The sequence below is a fragment of the Miscanthus floridulus genome, chromosome 5 (genome assembly GCF_019320115.1).
Source record: "Miscanthus floridulus cultivar M001 chromosome 5, ASM1932011v1, whole genome shotgun sequence".
In the NCBI taxonomy this organism is placed as follows: Eukaryota; Viridiplantae; Streptophyta; class Magnoliopsida; order Poales; family Poaceae; genus Miscanthus; species Miscanthus floridulus.
Window position 1 is genome coordinate 85,082,600 of NC_089584.1, and position 21,669 is coordinate 85,104,268.

The 21,669-nt window shown below is 50.9% G+C and overlaps 2 protein-coding genes across 3 annotated transcripts; one reads left to right on the forward strand and one right to left on the reverse strand.

Annotated features, from left to right (window-relative positions):
* Positions 1–1,722: 1,722 nt before the first annotated feature.
* On the forward strand, positions 1,723–5,757 carry LOC136450151 (phospholipase A1 PLIP1, chloroplastic-like). Its single transcript, XM_066450492.1, has 2 exons — positions 1,723–2,876; positions 4,040–5,757. Exons 1-2 carry the CDS (start codon positions 2,208–2,210, stop codon positions 5,393–5,395), a joined length of 2,025 nt encoding a protein of 674 aa, XP_066306589.1. The 5' UTR covers positions 1,723–2,207; the 3' UTR covers positions 5,396–5,757.
* A 145-nt stretch (positions 5,758–5,902) lies between these two features.
* Positions 5,903–18,472, reverse strand: LOC136450149 (ATP-dependent zinc metalloprotease FTSH 9, chloroplastic/mitochondrial-like). Of its 2 annotated transcripts, none has more exons than XM_066450488.1 (17): positions 17,826–18,472; positions 17,095–17,248; positions 16,538–16,630; positions 16,317–16,405; positions 15,738–15,861; positions 15,431–15,550; positions 15,263–15,313; positions 15,017–15,078; positions 14,286–14,343; positions 13,512–13,637; positions 13,343–13,423; positions 13,102–13,231; positions 12,678–12,826; positions 12,261–12,542; positions 12,095–12,184; positions 6,600–6,665; positions 5,903–6,490 (listed from the first exon to the last, which is right to left on the reverse strand). In XM_066450488.1, exons 1-17 carry the CDS (start codon positions 18,338–18,340, stop codon positions 6,350–6,352), a joined length of 2,331 nt encoding a protein of 776 aa, XP_066306585.1. In that variant the 5' UTR covers positions 18,341–18,472; the 3' UTR covers positions 5,903–6,349. The 2 variants fall into 2 exon arrangements, with proteins under 2 accessions (XP_066306585.1, XP_066306586.1); XM_066450489.1 differs by having other exon boundaries at positions 6,600–6,653; positions 17,826–18,465.
* Positions 18,473–21,669: the final 3,197 nt, after the last annotated feature.

Below are 21,669 nucleotides of genomic sequence, written 5' to 3' on the forward strand. Positions count from 1 at the left end.
TCGTAGTTCTCCAATGTACTCATCGATCAAACCTTGTACGTGTATAATACTAGTATTCTGAATGATGCTCCAATGGTCTCAACTTCATTCTATCTCTAATACAAGGAAAAAGAAAAGAAAAAGAAAAAAGAAAGCACCAATATACAACATGTTCGGTTGGTTGGTTTGTATTTTGCTGATTCGTAAAGAAGTACTGCTGGTTGGTTTGTGTGAGAAAAAAATACTGTTTTAACTAAAAATTTACGATGATCATTTACGACGAGGCACAACCAAACGAACAGGCTGATAATCCGTCGTCGCTGATGAATCGATCGCTGTCACTATCGCAAATATTTAGTGCGACGTGCGTGACGATCGTTACTGGCTGCTGCAACAAGGTTGGCCGCATCGTTGGTGTGATGGTTGGCGTCCACGCAAGGGACGGCGGACGGCGTCTCCGACGCCCGAAGAAACCAAAAACCGATTCGTATATTCTGGCCGCTCATCAAAATCTCAGAAAAAGCAGCGACGGCAAGCTCGGTAGCTCCTGCTGTCGTTGAAGCTCTTTTGTCCGCACGAAAAGAACAGGCCGGGCTGGAGTTCGGTAGTGGTAACAGGCACAAAAGAACGGCGTTTGGAGTAACTATCAGCGATTCTTTTTCAATTACGTGAAATAGCGCACATATTACGCCGGAGCTTACAACAATACTACTCCTAGGTAGCGCGATCTGCTGGTGCTCCTCACTCCATCGATCCCATCATACTTAGCTGTTTATTATGCCCTTCATTTGGTATCGGGTGTGGCCTATGACAGGACGAAACGATCGAAAAACTTGTTAAAAACCTTGCACTGGTCCATCGCATCCAAACGTTTCAGGCGCATGCATCGTGATTTTGCACCTTTTCCGCGTGGAATCGTCACCTGATCGAATGGTGCGCCACCCGCAGCCGTCGAAGCACAAGTCTGTGCCGCCCTCGCCCCTTGGCACACACGTCTGTGGACTGTGGACTCCATAGAGAAACGGAGATGGAAGAACCGAACTACTCACTCCGTCCTTAAGGCAATTATAGCATAATGTCACGTTTCAGTGACTTAAGTTTTACCGATTATAGATAAAAAAATATCGATGTTTATAATATCAAATAAATATCATTAGATTAATTACGAAATATATTTTTATAATAAATTAATTTAAAATTATAAATCTGAATATTATTTATTAGAAATTTGATCAGTATGAATATCTTTTTGTGACACTGATTCATAGTTGTATTCTTTTAGCAGTGGAGGTAGTACTCAATAGGACTAAATAGGACTAGGAGTGAGTTCTTCCGGCCACGCTCGGAAAGCAACACCGGGCGTTTGGCACGTACCATCAGCCTGTTCGGTTGGCTGGTTCGTATCGTTGCTGGTTCGTGAAGAAGTACTGCTGGCTGATTTGTGTGAGAGAAAAATACTGTTCTATCTAGAAATTTACGATCGTTTACGATGAGCCACAGCTAAAGGAACAGGCCGCATGTCCGCGGGCGCCTAAACCGAGCCGCGCCGAGCATATTCTGGTCGGAGTTTTCCGGCCCGTTGGGCGGTTTTATGGACCGATAACTCTGGCGAGTGCTAATTTATTATGAGCGAGACCAACGAGCGAGCGAACAGGAAATGCGCCAACGCTGCTTCGCCTCGCTTTCTTTTCGTCTCCTGCCGGTGGCGGAGACACCGATGCCGGACGACCTGCTGTGATTTTTCTTTTTCTCCCGTTTCGGGCGCCCGCCCGCGGCGCCCCCAGTATTTCCGAAGAGCTTGCTGCTGCTATATCTCCGCGAGGTCAGCACGGTCAGTAGTTGCCCCGGCACCCCCTGGTGTGTGGCTGGGTTTCCACTTCCATGCCCCGTTCGCTAAACCACGACTGAAAATACTTATAAGGGAGGGCGTCCCCCGCGCGCGCCGCGGCCGACCTGCCCTTCCCGAACTGTGCGCTTTGAAGGCCGCATCGCCATTTGCAGAATTGCCCGGTGCTCTGCACCGCTGCCCCCGGCAACACCGCACGGACTGACCAACCAAACCCGGCTTTGTAGGCTGTAGCTGGTCACCACCAAGAAGCTAACCACCAACGCCCAACACCTCCACCGCGCGGCGCAGAGGGCAGGGGCAGCTGCCGGCCCGAATTAACCTCCCTCTCGCTTCTCTTCTCTCCGCCTCCAAGATCGCGAAGTGAAGGCGCGACGCTGACATGGTGGCGAGCGTCGCTGCCGCGGGCGGCGCCGCGGCAGCGGCGGCGGCGGCGGCGGCGGGGCCGCGCCACCGCGGGGGCAGCAGGAGGGAGCCGGCGACCATGCACGCCGGCATCCGGCGGTCGCGCTCCGACCCGCACCTCCGCTGCCCGCGCCGCGGGGGCGCGGCGGGCGCCGCGCTCACCACCAGCCGCTCCATCGGCGTCTTCCCGTTCCAGTTCGGCGCCGCGCCGCTGCGCCCGCCGCCGCTGCCCGACGGCGGCGGCGACGGCTCCCGGCTCCTCACCGTCGCCGACGCCGACGACAGCCCGCCGGAGCCCGAGCCGCCGGAAATGCCGGCCGCCCGGAGGCCCGAGCAGGCGCACTGGCTCGACCGCCTCCTGGAGCTCCGGTCCCGCTTCCACGACCCGACCAAGCGCGACGTCCTCGACGGCGAAGACGACGACGACGACGAGGACCTCTACCGCCTCAACGGCGCTGACCACCACGACGGCGGGTGCGGCGTCAGCTATGAGGACGACGCCGGCGAGGAGGAGGCGGCGGAGGATGCCAGGTGGGATCAAGACTCCTTTGCCAAGCTGCTGGCGCGGGCCCCGCTCGGAGAGGCGCGGCTGTTCGCGCAGCTGGCCTTCCTCTGCAACATGGCTTACGTCATCCCCGAGATCAAGGTGAGCGATCGCACGAGCACACACAGCTACAGCATAGCATCAAAATGATAAACCCTGGGCCGTCCGTTCGAGCCCCGACGGCCGAGATCGTCAGATCTGGCCGCTCGACGTCCTGCCGCCCAGTGCCCAGGGAGGGGATCCTCGCGCCTACAGGCTGGGCCTGGCATGAAGGCGCATGCGGGCCCACTGCCACTTGTTGCTTAATTTTCTTTTTGATTTTTTTGGAAGAAAATTTTGTGAGGCTGGCTGAGTTCATCACTCGAATAAAGAATTTCGCGGTATGAAGGAATCGCCATTAAGCCCTTGTTTAGTTGGAACCCAAATTCCAAAAAGTTGCTATAGTACCTGTCACATCGAATGTTTGCGGCCTGTGCATGGAGCATTAAATGTAGACGAAAAGAAAAACTAATTGCACAGTTTGGTGGGAAATTGCGAGACGAACGTTTTGAGCCTAATTAGCCCATGTTTGAACACTATTTACCAAATAAAAACGAACGTGCTACAGTAGCCCCAAAATCCAAATTTCTACAACTAAATATGGGCTAATGGTCCACAGATTTTGGTAGGACCTTGGCTTTAATTCGCCTAGCAGCCCATTGCTATTTGCTAGCTCGAAACGATCTGTCCTGGCGCACACACATTTGGGTTAGGTGCCCCACCAAGAACAACTCTCGCGCCTATTGTTACCTACTACTATTAGTCCTCGTGAGTTTGTGATCATTATTCAATAATTGCGTGGCTGTTTTTGCCGTTAGCTGCTGGGTTTGTGCCCTTGGAGACTAGGAGCAGTCGATGTGTAGTTTTCTAGAATTGTCATGGAGGAGGAAATCTGTCTGCACGTAGTTTTCTGCTGTTTCCTCCAGGTAGTTGGCTGGAAAGATCCATATACCGGCAAATCGCGGCGAAATTATGTTCATTATGGAAAAACCAATGCCGTGATGTGATGGTACCATGCTATTTGGTGTTGTTGACTCTTCTTGATATTTCGACATTCTTGTAGTCGTACACTCGATCGATACTTATTATTCTGAGTGAAATTTTATGGATGGAGAACCTGTTAGTTTTAGTAGATCGTGAATGAAGCCGATCAGTAATACAGTAACTAATAAGTGACAGATATGAAATGCGAAGTATCTGAAGAGTGCCGATTGGTTTGGTTTCAGGTGGAGGAGCTGAAGAAGCACTACGGACTGCGGTTCGTGACGTCGTCTCTGGAGAAGAAGGCGGAGGCCGGCATCATAAACGCCAAGCTGGACGCGGACACCACGCGGCCGCGCACCGCGCCGGCGTACGAGGTGGCCTCCGGCCCGCAGCCGCGCCGGCCCATCCGGTCGTCGCACCTGGCCTACGAGGTGGCGGCGTCGGCCGCGTCCTACGTCCACGCGCGCGCGCTGGGCCTGCTCTCGTTCGGCGCGACGCCGCCGCCGCAGCAGCAGGGCAGGCTGTACAACTCGGGCGTGGCCGCGTACATGGCCGCGTCGACGGTGACGGCGGTGGTGGCCGCCGAGGACGAGGCGCGGCAGGAGGCGGCCCGTGACCTGCGGTCGCCGCTGTCGTCGCCGTGCGAGTGGTTCGTGTGCGACGAGACGGACGCGCGGACGCGGTGCCTCGTCATCCAGGGCTCCGACTCGGTGGCGTCGTGGCAGGCCAACCTCCTGTTCGAGCCCACCGAGTTCGAGGGCACGGGCGTGCTGGTGCACCGGGGCATCTACGAGGCGGCTAAGGGCATCTACGAGCAGGTGATGCCGGAAATCAAGGCGCACCTGCGGGCGCACGCGGGGGCGCGGCTGCGGCTCACGGGCCACTCGCTCGGCGGCAGCCTCGCGGTGCTGGTCAGCCTCATGCTGCTGGCGCGCGGCGTGGTGACGCCCGATGCGCTGCGCCCGGTGGTCACGTTCGGGGCGCCCTCCGTGTTCTGCGGCGGGAACCAAGTCCTGGAGGCCCTGGGCGTCGGCGAGGCTCACGTCCGGTCCGTGGCCATGCACCGCGACATCGTGCCCAGGGCCTTCTCGTGCCGCTACCCGGGCCACGCCATCGCGCTGCTCAAGCGCCTCAACGGCGTGCTCCGCACCCACCCATGCCTCAACACGCACAAGGCGCTGTACACGCCCATGGGCGCCACGTACATCCTGCAGCCCGACAGCGGCGTGTCGCCGCGGCACCCGTTCCTCCCCGAGGGCGCGGCGCTGTTCCGGCTGGACACGGACGACGCGCCGAGGGCCCTGGTGGCCAGCGCGCTGCGCGCGTTCCTCAACTCGCCGCACCCGCTCGAGACGCTGAGCGACCTGTCGGCCTACGGCGCGGAGGGCGCCATACTCCGGGACCACGAGTCCAGCAACTACTTCAGGGCGCTCAGCGCGCTGGCCAGGGCGCCACCGCGGCGCCGGAAGCAGCCGGAGATCGTGTGGCAGCTGCCTGGCGTCGAGCGGCTGCAGCAGTATTGGTGGCCGGGGATCGCCGGCACCGTCATTCCCGCACCAGTGGCCGTCAGCAACAAGGAGCTGGTGTCCGAGGCATAGAACTTTGCGCTGCGTTCCTTTGGTTCGCTCGCCCTGTTGAGCAGTGTACATTCTTTGGTTCTTTCTTCTTTGGTTGGTTGCGCACGAGGTACATAGGAATGCACAGCTTCTTTTGGCGTTTAGGTTCGTGTCAAAATTGTAACCATGCGTAGCATAGGATCGTGTCTGGTTTGGTGTCCTGGTGGCCAGCAAAGATCCCCGCGGCTGCTCAATAAGACAATGACAATGGCCAATGGGTTTTGTCTTGGGTTCATGCGAAGGAGCGCATGAGTTCAACATGTAAACTTGTTTCAATGAAGCCTTAGAATTCTAAGAACTTTGAGCAAGTGAGCAACAAATATTCCTTTCGAATCAACCAGAGCATGCACCACCGCGCTCCTCCGCAAGCACCTGACCTCCAAACCATCATTGGCGGTGTCCCCTCTCAGCTTTTCCGCTACGCTCCAGTTTTACATCAGTTCTGAGAAACAAGGCTCAAACATAACACAGACAGGACCATCAAGTAGATGTTAGCAATACGAATCCATTGAACGATTTCCTTGCAACAAATGTCAATAAAAAAGTGAAAAGAACATGGTAACCATGTTACCCTAGCCAGAAGCCTAGCATTCAGAATATGCAATGCTACACCTATATCTATCCTAACTACACCAAAGTATGAGGGTTTTGCAACCCAGAGCCTTGCCAGCGGGCACCATGGCAGTCTTCCATCCTTAGAATTATCAATGAGCAAGCATCATCTTTTGCAACACCAATCTTCTCATTTTCTGATGCATTGGCTGCTTGTCAAATGGGAATGGTGCCAAGATGAAAAAAGCACCATAGGTGTTGCACCCTATTTTACAGAAGGGGGCATCTGAAGGAACTTCCATGGCTCATCTAGATGCCACTTACTGTACATGGATTTACAATTCACAGTTGATGAATGCCATCTTGATGCAACAAAAGAATCTTTTAAGTGAGGGCAAACTCCTCGTCTTGGAAGGAAAACTGGGGTTCTTCTTGGTAGGGGTTTACTACTTTGTTGATCTCATCTGCAGTAAGTGTTTCATGCTCCAGCAGCGCATTTGCCAAAGCATGTAATTGCTTCTCATGCTGAAAACAAAGTTTGCAAAATGTATCAGCATTAAGTGCACTAAAAGAATCTGGTGTTTTGTGAAAGTGATCATTCAAGGGCAGAACCCATCACGGTTGTGAGACAAACCTTCTTAAGCAATCGCTTGACCCGCCCATAAGCTTCTCTTAGGAGCTTCACCACCTGCAAGACCATCTAATCAGGAAATGCAACAGGAAATCTGAACTTCATTAAGGTCATTAATGCAGACAACCTCTTGGCATTGATCAAGAGGCTAGTTAATGCAGACTATGCATAAGCAAATTAGTCACGGATCACTAGTTTGCACCAGTGATATACTTGAGAATGGAAGGAACACACAACATGAGCTATGTCATGTGGGGCCGGACCTACACCAGGCGCCGACGCCTCAGATCGGGCAACCCACCAGTGGCTAGGACGAAAATAGGATTAGTTGCTATTTTGGATTAGTTGCTATTTTTATTCCCTAATTCTAGGAATAATGGCTCACGTCAGTTGGAGGCCTTAGGCCATATATTGTAACCGAGACATTGAGGAAATAAAGAAAGAATTATTCCCTAATCTCTTTCTCTCCAAAACCTAAGCCTACGGCAGAGGGGCAAAACCTCGCCGGAGAAGACGGGTCGCGACTACGAGCTACGTAGTCGAGGTCCAGCTACCCGAGGGTTTAAGGCCCTTGACAACCTGGTATCACGATCCCGGCGATCCTCGTCGTTCCGTCCCGCCTCTCCCACCGCCGCCGCATCCTCCTCATCACCACCAGCACCTGCCGCGCCTTCACCATCTCCAGCCACCGCACCAGCCCCCACTGCGTCATCCTCAGCCGTTCCGGGTGCAGCCACCATGGGGGACATCGACGCCAACCTCCGGGCGTCCATCGAAGCCCTAGCCGCCGCCGTCAAGACCCTCCAGGCCACCGCGGAGGCCAACACCAAGGCGATCGCCGCCCTCTCCACCGGCCCATCGGGCAGCAAGCACTCCGGCGAACACCATCAAGATCGACCTCCGAAGTTCCAAAAGATGGACTTTCCGCGGTACGACGGCAAGTCCGATCCGCTGATCTTCATCAACCGCTGCGAATCCTACTTCCACCAGCAGCACATAATGGAGGAGAAGGTATGGATGGCGTCGTATAATCTTGAGGAGGGCGCCCAACTGTGGTATATGCAGGTCCAGCAAGATGAGGGCACGCCTTCCTAGCGGCGTTTCACCGAGTTGTTGAATCTGCGATACGGCCCGCCGCTACGCTCCGCCCCGCTGTTCGAGTTGGCGGATTGCCGGCGCACGGGCACCGTGGCAGAATATCAGGACCGCTTCCAGGCCCTCCTGCCGCGCGCCGGGCCGCTCGGGGAGGCGCAGCGCGTCCAGCTCTTCACGGGAGGGCTCCTGCCGCCGCTCAGCCTGGACGTGCAAGTCCAGAACCCGCAGTCCCTCGCGGCCGCCATGAGCTTGGCGCGGCAGATGGAGTTGCACGAACAGTACACCGCCGCCGCGGCTCCACAAGGCCAGGCACGCTCCCAGGGCGCCCCTCCCTGCCCAGGCACAGCGTTTGGCCGTCACGGTAGGCCCGGCAGCCAAGCCGGCCGCACCGGCCACGGTCAACGTCGAGGGGCGTCAGATCAAGCGCCTCTCGGCCACGGAGCAGGAGGAGCGCCGCCGCCTGGGCCTCTGCTACAACTGCGACGACAGGTACACCCGCGGACACAACAAGGTGTGCAAGCGCCTCTTCCTCCTGGAGAGCGCATTGGAGGACAATGACGCCGAGGACGGCGATACAGCGGAGGACGACCAGACGGTGGAGTCACCGGCCTACTCCCTTCACGCCGTGGCGGGTGTCCACGCACACGACACTCTCTAGTTCCGCGTGGTGGTGGCGGGCGTGCCCCTGATCGCCCTCTTCGACACCGGCTCGACGCACAACTTCATATCGGAGGGTGCCGCGCAGCAGACCGGGCTGCCCCTTCAGAGCCACCCACGCCTCACAGCGACGGTGGCCAACGGCGAGCGCGTCTTCTGCACCGGCGTCCTTCGTCGCGCCGCGATCACCATCGAGGGTGACCAGTTCGCCGCGGACCTCTTCGTCATGCCGCTGGTGGGCTACGACTTGGTGCTGGGGACCCACTGGATGACTGGCCTGGGCCCCCTCACCTGGGACTTTGCCGCCGGTACTCTCTCCTTCACACGGCACGGCATGGCGACCTGCTGGAAGGGCGTCGCGGGGCCAGACAGGCCTGCCCTCGCCGCGACCAGCTCGGGTGCGCCGGCCTCCAGTGCACCAGCCGAGGGCCACCCGCTGCTCGACGCCGTCCTGGCCTCCTTCGCCGACGTGTTCGCAGAGCCCCGCGGCCTGCCGCCCCAGCGTGGCCGCGACCACGCCATCAATCTTCTGCCGGGCGCCCCACCGGTGGCAGTTCGCCCTTACCGGTACCCGGTCGCGCACAAGGACAAGTTGGAGCGGCAATGCACCGCCATGATGGACCAAGGGCTCATCCACCGCAGCACTTCGGCATTCTCATCCCCGGTCCTCCTCGTCAAGAAGGCCGACGGGTCATGGCGTTTTTGCGTCGACTACAGAGCCCTCAACGCCATCACCGTCAAGGACGCCTACCCGATCCCGGTGGTTGATGAGCTGCTGGACGAGCTACACGGCGCCAAATTCTTCACCAAGCTGGACCTCCGCTCGGGCTACCACCAGGTCCGCATGCGCCCCGCCGACATCGCCAAGACGGCGTTCCGCACGCATGACGGCCTCTACGAGTTCCTGGTGATGCCTTTCGGGCTGTGCAACGCTCCCGCCACGTTCCAGGCCCTGATGAACGACATCCTGCGCATCTTCCTCCGCCGGTTTGTCCTTGTGTTTTTCGATGACATACTCATCTACAGCTCCACTTGGGCGGATCACCTGCGCCACCTCCGTGCCGTGCTCCTCGTGCTCCGACAGCACCGCCTCTTCGTCAAGCGCTCAAAGTGCGCCTTCGGCGTCGACTCCATCTCCTACCTCGGCCACGTCATCAGCGCGGCAGGCGTCGCCATGGACCCCGCCAAGGTACAGGCAGTCTTGGACTGGCCCCAGCCACGCTCGGCGCGCGCGGTCCGTGGCTTCCTTGGCTTGGCGGGCTACTACCGCAAGTTCGTCCACGACTACGGCACCATCGCCGCACCCCTCACGTCCCTCACCAAGAAGGATGGCTTCCGCTGGACTGAAGAGGCCGCTGCAGCGTTCCAGGCGCTGAAGCACGCCGTCACCTCCACACCGGTCCTCGCTCTGCCGGCCTTCGACAGGTTGTTCGTCGTTGAGTGCGACGCTTCCACGCACGGGTTCGGTGCAGTGCTCTTACAGGACAAGCATCCGCTAGGCCTTCTTTAGCCGGCCTGTGGCACCTCGTCATCGAGCTCTCGCCGCTTACGAACAGGAGCTGATCGGCCTCGTCCTCGCCATTCGCCATTGGCGGCCATACCTCTGGGGACGCAGGTTCGTGGTGCGCACCGACCACTACAGCCTCAAGTACCTCCTCGACCAGCGCCTGGCGACCATCCCGCAGCACCACTGGGTGGGCAAGCTCCTCGGCTTCGACTTCAAGGTGGAATACAAGCCGGGCGCCTCCAACACGGTGGCTGACGCCCTGTCACGCCGCGACACGGAGGAGGGGGCGGTGCTGGCCGTCTCGACGCCCCGCTTCGACTACATCGAGCGCCTTCGTCAAGCCTAGGCCACGGATCCCGCCCTCGTCGCCACCCGTGACGCACTTATGGCTGGTTCCCGGGGAGCGCCTTGGGGCCTATGCGACGGCATGGTCACGTTCGACTCCAGGCTCTACATTCCGCCATCGTCCCCGCTGCTCCAGGAGGTGTTGGCTGCCATACACGAGGACGGCCACGAGGGGGTGCAGCGCACTCTACATCGACTACGCCGCGATTTCCACTTCCCCGACATGCGCCGTGTGGTCCAGGACTTCGTCCGCGCGTGTGACACGTGCCAGCGGTACAAGTCCGAGCACCTCCACCCCGCCGGTCTACTCCTGCCACTGCCGGTACCGACGACAGTCTGGGCGGACATCGGCCTTGACTTCGTGGAGGCCCTCCCTCGCGTGGGTGGGAAGTCGGTGATCCTCACGGTGGTGGACCGCTTCAGCAAGTAATTGTCACTTCATCCCGTTGGCTCACCCCTATACTGCAGAGTCCGTGGCGCATGCGTTCTTCGCGGACATTGTTCGGCTCCACGGTGTTCCCCAGTCCATGGTGTCGGACCGGGACCCCGTGTTCACCTCCACGTTCTGGAGGGAACTCCTGCGGCTCATGGGCACCAAGTTGCACATGACTACCGCCTTCCAACCCCAGGCCGATGGCCAGACCGAGGCGGCCAACCTGCGTCATCGTCATGTACCTCCGTTGTTTTACCGGTGACCGGCCTCGGCAATGGGTCCGCTGGCTTTCGTGGGCCGAGTACGTCTACAACACGGCCTACCAGACGTCGTTGCGGGACACGCCCTTCAGGGTGGTCTACGGCCGCGACCCCCCCACCATTCGGTCTTACGAACCGAGGTGAGACGCGTGTGGCCGCCGTCGCTCGGCACATGGCGGACCGAGAGGAGTTCCTGGCGGATGTTCGCTACCGCCTGGAGCAAGCGCAGGCCATCCAGAAGAAGTACTACGACAAGGTCCACCGCCCGGTTTCTTATGCAGTGGGCGACATGGTGCTCCTTCGTCTTCGTCATCGTGCCCCGGCTTCCTTGCCCCAAGTCACCAAGGGCAAACTGAAGCCCCGGTTCTTCGGGCCGTACCTGCGTCGTCGAGCTTATCAACCCCGTCGCCGTCCGCCTCGAGCTTCCTCCACGCGCCAAACTGCATGATGTGTTTCACGTGGGGCTTCTCAAGAAGTTCATTGGGCCCGTACCAGGCTGCTCCACCTGCCCTGCCGGCCATTCACCACGGCGCTATCGAGCCCGAGCCCGAGCACGTCGTGCGCTCGCGTCTTGCACGCGGCGTCCAGCAAGTGCTAGTCCACTGGAAGGGCGAGACTGCAGCTTCAGCGACATGGGAGGACCTTGACACCTTCCAGGAGCGCTATCCGGCGTTCCAGCTCGAGGACGAGCTGGCTCTCGAGGGGGGGAGAGATGTCATGTGGGGCCGGACCTACACCAGGCGCCGACGCGCCAGAGATGTGCGACGCGCCGCGGCACGCACTGATCGCGCGCGGGACGGCCAGGTCGGGCAACCCACCAGTGGCTAGGACGAAAACAGGATTAGTTGCTATTTTGGATTAGTTGCTATTTTTATTCCCTAATTCTAGGAATAATGGCTCACGTCAGTTGGAGGCCTTAGGCCATATATTGTAACCGAGACATTGAGGAAATAAAGAAAGAATTATTCCCTAATCTCTTTCTCTCCAAAACCTAAGCCTACGGTAGAGGGGCAAAACCTCGCCGGAGAAGACGGGTCGCGACTAAGAGCTACGTAGTCGAGGTCCAGCTACCCGAGGGTTTGAGGCCCTTGACAAGCTAGCATTTGCCCAAAAATATAGGTAAGCTCGCTAAATGTTTAGCAAAATGAAATAGTAAAGCCGAAATGTTATCAGAATATTTAAGCGGCCTATGAAAAAGTACCTCGGCATCTATCCTTGATTGCATCTCTACACTTGGTCGCTCTTTCACATGCACAGGACCGATAGCTTCACTCATCCCACAGTTTGATACCTGTAGAGTCATAGTTAGATAAGCCATTTATAACACATCTAATACAAAAATATTTCCCAACAGACGAGGTAATCACCATGTACTGGGCAAGCTCTGTTGCAGTGTGAAGGTCATTTCTCGCCCCAGTTGTAACATTGTCTTCCCCAAAGATCAGCTCTTCAGCAACCCTCCCACCCATGCAAACATCAAGACGTGCAAGGAGTTGTTTCTTGCTAATAGAAGTCTCGTCCTGTGAGGGGAGTTGTGTGACCATTCCGAGGGCAGACCCACGAGGAAGGATAGTTGCCTTGTGTATGGGGTGAGCACCCTGGGTGTTGAGTGCAACAATAGCATGTCCACTTTCATGGTACGCAGTAAGCTAATGAACACAAAGAAAAGAAATTAGTTACATATTGGAATTCACTGTTTCTCCATTCAATACTTTTTGGAAACCTTATGTTAGGGCTACTAGTTCCTTTTTAGTTGCTAAAAAGAAAAGTTAACAAGAACATGCCTTTCTTGATTCATCAGATATGAACATTGATTTCCTCTCAGTTCCCATGATAATACGATCTTTGGCAAACTCTAACTGAGTAGCAGTCAACTTGTCAGCACCTTCGACTGCAGCCTTTATCGCTGCAATGTTTACAAGGTTGGCTAGGTCTAACAGAAAGAAACAAAGAGATGTCAGAATATGAACATCAGCTTAAAATCTAAAACATTATACTCAAGGCATGCTTAACATCTTTTTCTTAAAATGAAAAATGTGTAATATTGTATTCATATTCAAAGTGAACTCGTAAATGACAAAGGGAAAACAGGAAGATGCTGCTGCTAATGAAAAGAATAAAACAATCCTTTCAAATCCCTCATGGCACTTATAAATGAAATGTGACATGCTACTTCCTCAGTAATGGAACAAAGGAAAATGTGCATACCGGCCCCATTAAAGCCAGGTGTACTACGGGCAATTGCATTGATATCTACATCATTTGCCACTGGCTTATCTTGCAAATAGAGCTCCAGAATCTCTTGGCGACCCCGCACATCTGGACTTGGGACAACAATCTAGTGAAAAAAGCGACAGAATTAATCAAACTTTTTTTTCACTGCACTGGATAGAACTTTTAGGTGATACACTTCATCAAGATCAGGAAAATATATGCTCAGGTGACTTACATGCCTATCAAATCTACCAGGTCTTGTGAGTGCAGGATCAAGAATATCTGGCAAGTTTGTTGCAGCCATCACAATTATTCCCTGTAAGATAAAAGATCAATTGGAAGCAAGAGTCAAATAAAGTTCTGAGTAACAATGCTCTATTCAATCACGTGATCTCTAGCAATACCTCATTTTGTTCAAACCCATCCATCTCAACAAGAAGTTGATGCAATGTCTTCTTTGTGTGCCCTTCCCACTGTTTTCTAGTTGAACCCACAGCATCTATTTCATCAATGAAGACAATGCATGGCGCCTGTAAAGAGAAAGATTGTTAAAGCTGGCTAAAGAGGCATTCTCCTCTCTCTCTTCAAGTATATTGGGCTCTTTGATGAGATCAGTCTCCCTTTAGTTTTCATGGTATTTTGTCAGTAAAACACATAAAAATATTGCATTTCAGAATAACTTCTCATAACATACATAATGATAAGATTATTCATGTTACTAAATCAACTATTTCTGTTTCCTTGTAAAAAAAAAAGTTTAGCAGTTTTTGTATATATTCATGGTCAAAGTAAAGAAAGCATGACCAGTAAGATCCTAAATAAGATATATTTCTGGATGGAACTACTACTTTTGCAATGGCAGCAAAAGAAGAATCAATATTTACCCTTATATGGAAAGAAATCAATTGACTCATCAACTTAATCTAAAACAATGCGGTAATAGCATATCCTCTACTGCATACAACAACAACAACAACAAAGCCTTTTAGTCCCAAGCAAGTTGGGGTAGGCTAGAGTTGAAACCCAACATGAGCCCCCAGCATATCCTCTACTGCATACTCAAATAATATAGAGTAGTCAAAGAAAGTAACTGACCGATCCATAAACCATAGACACACAGAAAATGTTGAAGGAGCTAAGATCAGAAAAATACAAGTTGAGAGCACAAGGGTAAATACCTTCTTCTTTGCAGCTTGAAATAATGACCTCACTCTCCGAGCACCAACACCAACAAACCTGAGAAGAGATGAAGTCATAGTTAAATAAGAAAAACTTTGATAGCAGGGTAGAATAAATATTAATAGCGGGGATATTAAATTCCAGATGTTACAGACTTAAGTTTGTCATGAACGCTAAGACATTACCATTCTAGTAACTTTTCAATTGTGTCAAAGAATATAATAAACTAGAAGAATATCCCGCACATTGCTGCGTGACTTTCTTAGAAATAAACATGTTGCATGTATTAGTTATATCTACATATTTTTACATCTATTAAAATTGAGCAAGGCAATGAAGAATCAAAAAAAAAAAAAAACTAACAAAATTAGATCAAATTATAAGATGATGGAATGGCAAAACAAATAGCAATATATGGATGCCTTCTATATTTCTTGTATATTAGATGACGTGGATATAGCTTGCATTAAAAGGTTGGAAGTTAGGGGGATGACATGGCTATTAGTGGGAGATGATGTGGATAGTTAGTGGGAGATGATGTGGATGGTTTGCATGTTGAGATAGAACTTGTAGTGGGGATTAGCTTTATAAGCGATATAAATTCAAATTGAATACATCTACCATGGATTATTTTCTGAACCAGTAAAGACAATTGCAATTTGGTAGATTAAGGTTACAGAACAACACAGGAAAATTATAATGCCAGATAGCACCTTACAAGAGATCTTACATTTCCTCAAATTCAGAACCTGCTCGGTAAAAGAATGGTACGCCAGCTTCTCCAGCAATGGCCTGCAGCAAAAGGCCAACTCATGTAAGGTATGTTTTTTCAAGACAACAGCAGTAGCACGAAAACTATAGGATAACAGCTGGAGATGGCACAACAGCGCATATTGGTATATGTATAAACAAAAAAGATTAATGCAATGTGCAAGAAGTAAAATAGCTAAGTGGTGAGAGCTCCAAACAAGTTCACCTTTGCTAGTAGAGTCTTCCCAGTTCCTGGAGCACCAGTCAAAAGTATGCCCTGCAAAACAGCAAGGTTCACAACAGCTCAATCATCCAATAAAAACGACAGATATATAGAACTCACAGAGCAAGGTGACGACAAAATGTTACTCGCAGGATGGCATAGAGTGATTACCTTAGGTAGCTTTCCACCAAGGCGAGTGAACTTTGAAGGGTTTTTGAGATACTCAACTACCTCCTCAAGTTCCTTTTTTGCATCATCACAACCTTTGACATCTTTAAATGTCTTGACATTCTGTAACAGCATAGAAGGATCATCTGAATATGTATTTGTTTTCTGTACTGAGACACCACATTACAAACAAACAACCACAATGAAGACAGTATGGTGCGAAAGAAAAACACTAATAAAGTTTATGTATTAACCCAAAGTGGACCAAGATACTCTTGTATAAAATATTTTATGAAGAGTAATCAGATACCTTCTCTGGCATGATATCCTTATTAATCTCTTTTGGAGAATATGATGAGCTAGAACCAACACCAGATGCCCCAATTCCACCTAAGCTCCCGATATACTTTTGAAGTGCAGCAGCACCCATCACCCTGGAACAAAATACTATGCAGTGAGCATCAACAAAGTTAAACATATAAGCAGTTTGGCCCAAGTAATTAACAGATTCAGAATTATTCATTTCAATAAAAAAGTGTTTATCAATTCTCAAAAGCAAATGGACAAAGTTCTTTTCTTTATGCATCACATTCTGTAGGAAGCACCTATGGACACTAGAAGTCTGGGTACAACAGAAACAATTATGTGCCTATTTTAAAGCATAAGATAGCAGGAACATGGGAATTCTGTTTAATTTGCATCACATCATAAAACTGAAAAAAAATAGTATCATCATGCTGGTTGGTTCAAGCTAAATGTGTCTCAGTTACTTGACCATTAAGCAAAGTAGGCACTGGACAAAAAAGGTTGGTACAAACACTATGGTGTAAAAGATAACTAGGAATTAAAACACACACAACTAATAAGACTGATGGAAGGTGTAGCATACCACATCACACCGACAGCAATTGTAAACAAGATCGTTGAGAAGATTTCTTGAGCAAAACGTGTTGATCTACCTGTAGATTTGGGGTCAACCTAACGATGCAACAAAATCTATCAAAACATGATTTAAGAATTAAGATCACAGGATAAAATTTGGCCCCTGGCCTATCGAAATGGTCATGAATAATAAATCAGTAGCATTCCTCCAAGATCTGGTAGACTTACCATTACAACATGTAAAGGTTGCTTTTCTGATATCCCAGGGTTCATGAAAGGTTTGTCCTCATTCCCAGATACACGTTGCTTCAACTCTTGCAACTACTGACATATATGCATATAACAGAGAGTGAAGTGGTTACAACATGCCAAGTTGCCAACATGGTGACTAATACAGAGTAGAAGTAAACACAAAATGGCAGAAAGCATAGTGGAATGAAATGCATAGAGTGTGAAGTTATAAGCTTTGAGCTTTTGCAGGATGACAGCAGTGTTTATCTATATGATGAAGAGCCAAACAGGCTTTACTTGAAAAAAAGTGCTTCAACAAATGGCATAATTGCGTGAGCATCCCTAAAAACATGGATATACATTGAAGAATACAGTACTAGAGCATGAATCTTATGTCATTGTGTGGCATGAATGATAGATGGATTTGGAAAATTGAATATCAGTTAAGTTACCAAACGTGGTATACTTTTTTTTCCCTGAAGCTACATTGACAGAATAAGATAGTGCATAAAACTGCATCATCTATGTATTACAGAGTTGCAAAATGAACTTACCAGGGCTGGCAGACTTGCAGACCTCCCAGATTGTTCATCTGGAAGGTAGTCAGCTATACTGTTAGTGAGAATAAGAGCCCGCAGGTACTCTGCGGCCCCCCTGCTATCCACAGCATGGCTTCGCTGCTCAAACCTTTTAATGACATCTTCAGGGCTGCCATATTTTCAGTGCACATCAAAACAGGAAATTCAAATAGGTGAACATACCATTCTTTAGTTTCTAATTCAAAGAAGATTTGATGCAATGGTCAACACAAACAAAACCAACAAAAGAAGAAAGCTTTCTTCATTGTCATTGTTTTTCAAACTGTACCAAAAGATGGCAGAGAAAAGGACTCCGATGCTTATGTCAACAATACAACCACTACTAATGATAGTGCAGGTACTAGGACTCCAACTATAAGAGAAACTGGACTATTTCGATACAAGATCCAGATCATTCGTATTTGTGCTTTCTCCTACCAATGATCCAACAGTATATGAATCGTCAACCACTCAACATATTGCTTGTTTTTAATTTTGTGAGGCAAATCAGCATAGAGGTTATATCTAGGGTGCAGAATCCACTCAACATCGCAAAAGTTGGGAATTCATAGCCTCAAATTTCATTTCTCATGAACCTTGGTACAATTGATCCTTAGGTAAGTCAAACCATCCAAACCATATAAATCACCACGCAATCCACTCAGCCGGAACCACATTCGCCCAATTGTCAAAGTAAAGCAACGCACCTGAACTTGTTGAGCTCGTGGAGGAGCGCGCTCTGCTTGGCGGCGTCGTTGGGGTTGGCGTCCGCCTCGTCGATCAGCTGCTGCAGTCGGCGGTCGGGCCTCCAGAAGGGCCACCAGCTCATCCAGTCCCTCGACGCCAGCCAGTCGACGAACCTCCTGACCGCGGCCACCACCGCGGCCGCGACCGCCATGGCCCAGGCCCTAACCTTTTCCACCAGCTCCTCCTTCCCGCTCATCGCGGCGGGCTGCGCCGCCGTCGTGGCCTCCGGCTCCGGCTCCGGCTCGGGCTCAGCCTCCGCCGCCGCCGTCGCGGCCGAGGACGCAGCCGCGGGCGGCTCGGAGGCGTCGGGCTCCGGCGCGCCGGGGACCAATGCGCGGAGGCGGAGCGGGGCACGGCGGGGCGTGTGGGCACCGCGGGGGAAAGAGGCGGAGGCGGAGGGAAGCGAAAGCCGGCGGCGCGGGGGCAGTGGCGAGGGGAGCGGGCGGAGGAGGAGGGAGGCCTGGAGCGCGCTCATGGCGGCTGAGGCGGGCGGCGCCGGCGAGGTGGGAGGCGCGTGACTTGGAGAGAGGGGCTTCCAGCCTTTTTCCCCCCTTTCTACGCTGGAGGTGGGTCTTGGTTTTAGTGGACACGAGGAGTAGCCTTATCGCGAAGCGAGACCGCGACTCCGCGAGCGCGGCCGCGCACGGCACGGTGCAAACCGAGGCGAGGCAACGGGGTGGCGACGACACGGCGGCGCTCGCGATCGGTAGGATTCACTCAGACCGTTGGTAGCGGGAGCGGTGATGGGGACGGACGGCTCTCGAATGCGATGACGACAGCCTGTGAGAGAAAAATACTAACCAAAAATTTATAATTATTTATGACCAAACAAACAGACCTATGGCGAGTACACTGTCCTTGGATAGGTTTCACTGGCAGTGGCACTCCTGCTCAAGCAAAGGACCTGATTCTCAGACACATGCGCGGAGCGAAAGTAGACAGGAAGAATGGAATATACTGGGGGGAGAATCCTTGGGACTTGGGTAGGTTTCACGTGCCAAATGATCCATGCACCACGGACCATGGGTCATCTATGTCTGCCTCCGTTTTGCAAGAAAGAACGGTGTTTTGCGCTTTGCATGCATGTGCAAACTTTTTAAACTTCGGTTAGAGCCCATATATTATTAGAGCACTGGATAGATGGCTATTGCTGCGGAGATAATGAAAGATCCAACGGGTTTTTACGCTTATCCTTGTATTTCATACCACGTGCAAAATTTTTAAACTTCAGTCAGACCTCATATTGTTAGATCATGGGATAGATGGCTATTGCTACGAAGATAACATATATCCGCGTTAACTAAAATCGGCAGTGATATTATTTTGACATATATTCCACCAACTATAGAATTGACAACGGAGAGCCAGAGAGAAGATGTAGCCCAGAAAACAAAAGTTTGAAGGAATAAAACATAGATAACATCATGATGGAGCTTTTTTCGTTTGCATTTAGTGCGTCTCCAGCAACTAGTACAAATCGCTAGTGTGATGCTTTTCGTATGTACACTAAGAGCCTAGATTCCATAGATATCATCGGAAGATGAAAGGTTCCACAAAGATTATATGGAGAAAGAAAAGAAAATGCAAAAGCCTTGGGCAGATGAAAAGGTTAGAGCTTGGAGGGGTGCAGAGTGTTGATCCTACAAAAGTTATGGGAAGCCATGTGAATTAACCTATCACTCATCTCTTCGCTACTCACTAGCATGTGGTACAATTCATGTGTCTGTTTCAAGATAGATCGTTGAAGTTGTCATATGAAGAGGTGAACGTTGGAGCTGCCCTATCCTAGGAAGAAGTGTGCATTTGTGCTTTTCTTGTGTTTCAAAAGAAAAAGAGGTTTATAAGACAAATAATCCTTAACATGAAAAACTAGGCTATAAGTGGGATCGAAACTCTAAGATACCTCTCTTAGTCGTCTTAGTAACATAGAACTTTAGAGTTTTATTTATTAAGTGACAATACTTGTAACAGTTATGACCCTATTTAGATAGACCTTTAGTCCTCATGAATCTAGTGCATAGACTTGTATACATGCTGATAAATAGTGCTCCCTCACATTCAATACTTGGATTCCTTTAGCTTCCTTGGGTTATGGTTTTTTTTATGTTTTCTATATTTTTCCTATAAAAATAAACTATTTCTTGTGAAATCCATAATCCTATAAAAGTTCTACGTTTCAAAGAAAACCTCAGATGAATAATACTATGTTTGTTGTTCCACGTATATGCTCACCAGACCCATAGCAGACTATATATCCTTGCATGCTCGCTCATACCTTGATCCCTCTTCTATCCGTGCAATTTCAAAATAAAGGTCTCAAATTTGGTAACCTTGCAGCATTAGGAGTTCAATTTACAAAACTAAGAGTATGTGATCGAACAAGCAAAATGCTTCATTTAAGATGTTTCTCTTCTTCTTCTTCTTATTTCCCCTCTTTGCTTCTCTTTTCCTTTTTTACAACCCATCTGCCTCTGCCTTATACAAAGACTGCGTCTGACCATCCACCATCTCAGAGCCAATCGTCGACTCCATGGATGTTGCTCCTCATTTTTGGGCTGATTTACCACTCAAAGTGAGCAAGACCATCCGACAGCTCTCCAAAGCTTCCACATTAGTTTAAATCAGCAATGACTAGCACACGTTGTTCTGACAAGGTAACTAGTTTGATTGCCGGTCAGTTGAAGAAACATTGCCATCATTATTTGCACCGGTGGCAAATAGGAGTAGAACACACGAGACCCGGTGGTCCAAGCAATCTCCAACCGTGCTGACGATTGCAGAAGTACCCGCGGCTTTGGGATCAGATTGAGGCGATCAAGCTGCGTGAGGACTGAGGATGTTGATGATACAATCACTTGGCGATGGACAGCTAACGGATGCTACAACGCTAGAGACTTACCAACAGTGTCACCTAGGAGCCATGCAATTCCAGGGCGGTTTGGAAATGTTTGGCATGCTCCGGGTGAAGATCTTTCTTTGGCACGCAGTCAACCGCAATGGATCACCGAAGACGCCACAAACTAGAAGCCCACCCATTGTGTCACCTGTGTGATCAAGCGGAGGAAACCTACGATGACCTCTTCTTCACATGTCCCTTCACATTTCGGGTTTGGTAGTTCATTTGTTCAGGCTTGGCTTTTGTGCCCCAACACAGACGGATGTGCTTTCCTGTATGACTGGTGGTATAAGTTGTGGCACAGTTGGCCACCACACAAGCGGCGCGGGCTCGACTCCCTATTTTCCTTGATCACCTGGAGCACCTGAGAGGAGAGGAACGTAATCAACAACCCTCCAATCGTTTGTGCAGGTGATAAAGTATATTAAGCGGAGCAGTGGTTCAAAGCCAAGAACAACCATCTACATAGTTTGATGCTGGCAGTCGATGGTTGTTCAATTCGCCGTATAGTGTTTCAAATTTATCGCAAGGTTAGCCATGCCGGATCGTATAAACTTTCAATTGCCGCGTCATGTATATACTTTTAATTCTTCTATCTCAATAAAAAAAATGGAGAGTCCTCTTGCACATTCGAGAAAAGTAGAAAGGGTGACCGGCTGTTAACCGAGCAGGATCATTACAGGAGCGATTTCTATCCATGGAGCTTCCGCTTCCAGTTCCCCATGCTGCGAGAAGCTACTCCATCCACTTTAAATTATAGCTTACTTTAGGTTTGTTATAAGTCAAACTTTTCTATTTTTTTTCTAAGAAGGCTCCCATCTTCATCATAAAATTATATCTAGAATAGTATATTTCTATATTATGAAACTGGTAAACTCCAAACTTTTATAATATAGAACTCATTCTAT